Source organism: Diaphorina citri, unplaced genomic scaffold (genome assembly GCF_000475195.1).
Source record: "Diaphorina citri unplaced genomic scaffold, Diaci psyllid genome assembly version 1.1 scaffold21776, whole genome shotgun sequence".
Classification (NCBI taxonomy): Eukaryota; Metazoa; Arthropoda; class Insecta; order Hemiptera; family Psyllidae; genus Diaphorina; species Diaphorina citri.
In genome coordinates this window covers 1-863 of record NW_007399124.1, presented here as the reverse complement: position 1 = coordinate 863, position 863 = coordinate 1, and the positions used below count along the sequence as shown (strand labels likewise).

General features: G+C 41.3%; 1 protein-coding gene across 1 annotated transcript; it reads left to right on the top strand.

Moving 5' to 3' along the window:
- Positions 1 to 206: 206 nt before the first annotated feature.
- On the top strand, positions 207 to 857 carry LOC103523397 (dosage compensation regulator-like; the record flags this gene model as incomplete). The annotated part of the gene is made up of 2 exons (XM_008488447.2): positions 207 to 406; positions 762 to 857. Coding segments are annotated over exons 1-2 (243 nt in total), but the record flags the coding sequence as incomplete, so codon positions are not given.
- Between the last annotated feature and the right edge of the window lie 6 nt (positions 858 to 863).

The following is an 863-nucleotide window of genomic DNA, read 5'->3' as shown; positions in this document are numbered from 1 at the left end:
GTCAACCATCCTGAGGATTTGTGCTTGTTCTTTAAAAGCCGAGAGAAGCCTTTGAAAAAGTGCCAGCTAGCTAGGCTGGTTAGGGTTAGCGGTTCTTCTCCCTGTTTATAGTCCCTCAGCCAGACGCTAGTGTACTCTCTGTTTAATGTCCCCTAGGTAGACAAATCATTGATATTCATTTTTTCATTCTCCCCTCTGCTCTTTCAAGGCAAACTTGGATCAAATCAGCGAAGACCTGCTCACGGATTTCAGTACCCGAATGAAGTCCGACACCCGACTTCAATCCATGGTGACCGAACGAAGCAAGCTGCCTGTTTTCTCCAAGCGAAACGAGATCATGAGTATGATCAATGATAATTCCGTGTGTATTATACGCGGTAATACGGGTAGCGGCAAAACCACGCAGGTACTTTAAACTTTGAAAACTTTATGTTCTTTTTTTTACGATGAGTACACCTAACTAGTCCAACTACCTATACATAGTACCTACTTCAGTTCAAAGATATCGATAAGGTAAGTCAAAGATCTCAATTACGTTGGCTCAAACCAAAAGTCAGCCTCAAGGTTACCTAGCAGTGTCTCCTTCATGCTTGTAATTTTTTATTTGAGCCTTTACTTAGGTTTTAGGTACGGTATATATCTTTATTTTTTCGCTATATAAACACGAAATTGTTAAAATACAGCAAAAAACTAGGGATAACTTTTAGGTTCCATGGACGGGAATTTTGAATCTCCAACACATGTTTCTATTCCTCTTTCAGATATGTCAGTTCATTTTGGACGAATACCTCCAGTCTGGTCAGGGAGCCTACTGTAACATTGTGGTCACTCAGCCTCGTCGAATTTCGGCAGTTTCCGTGGCT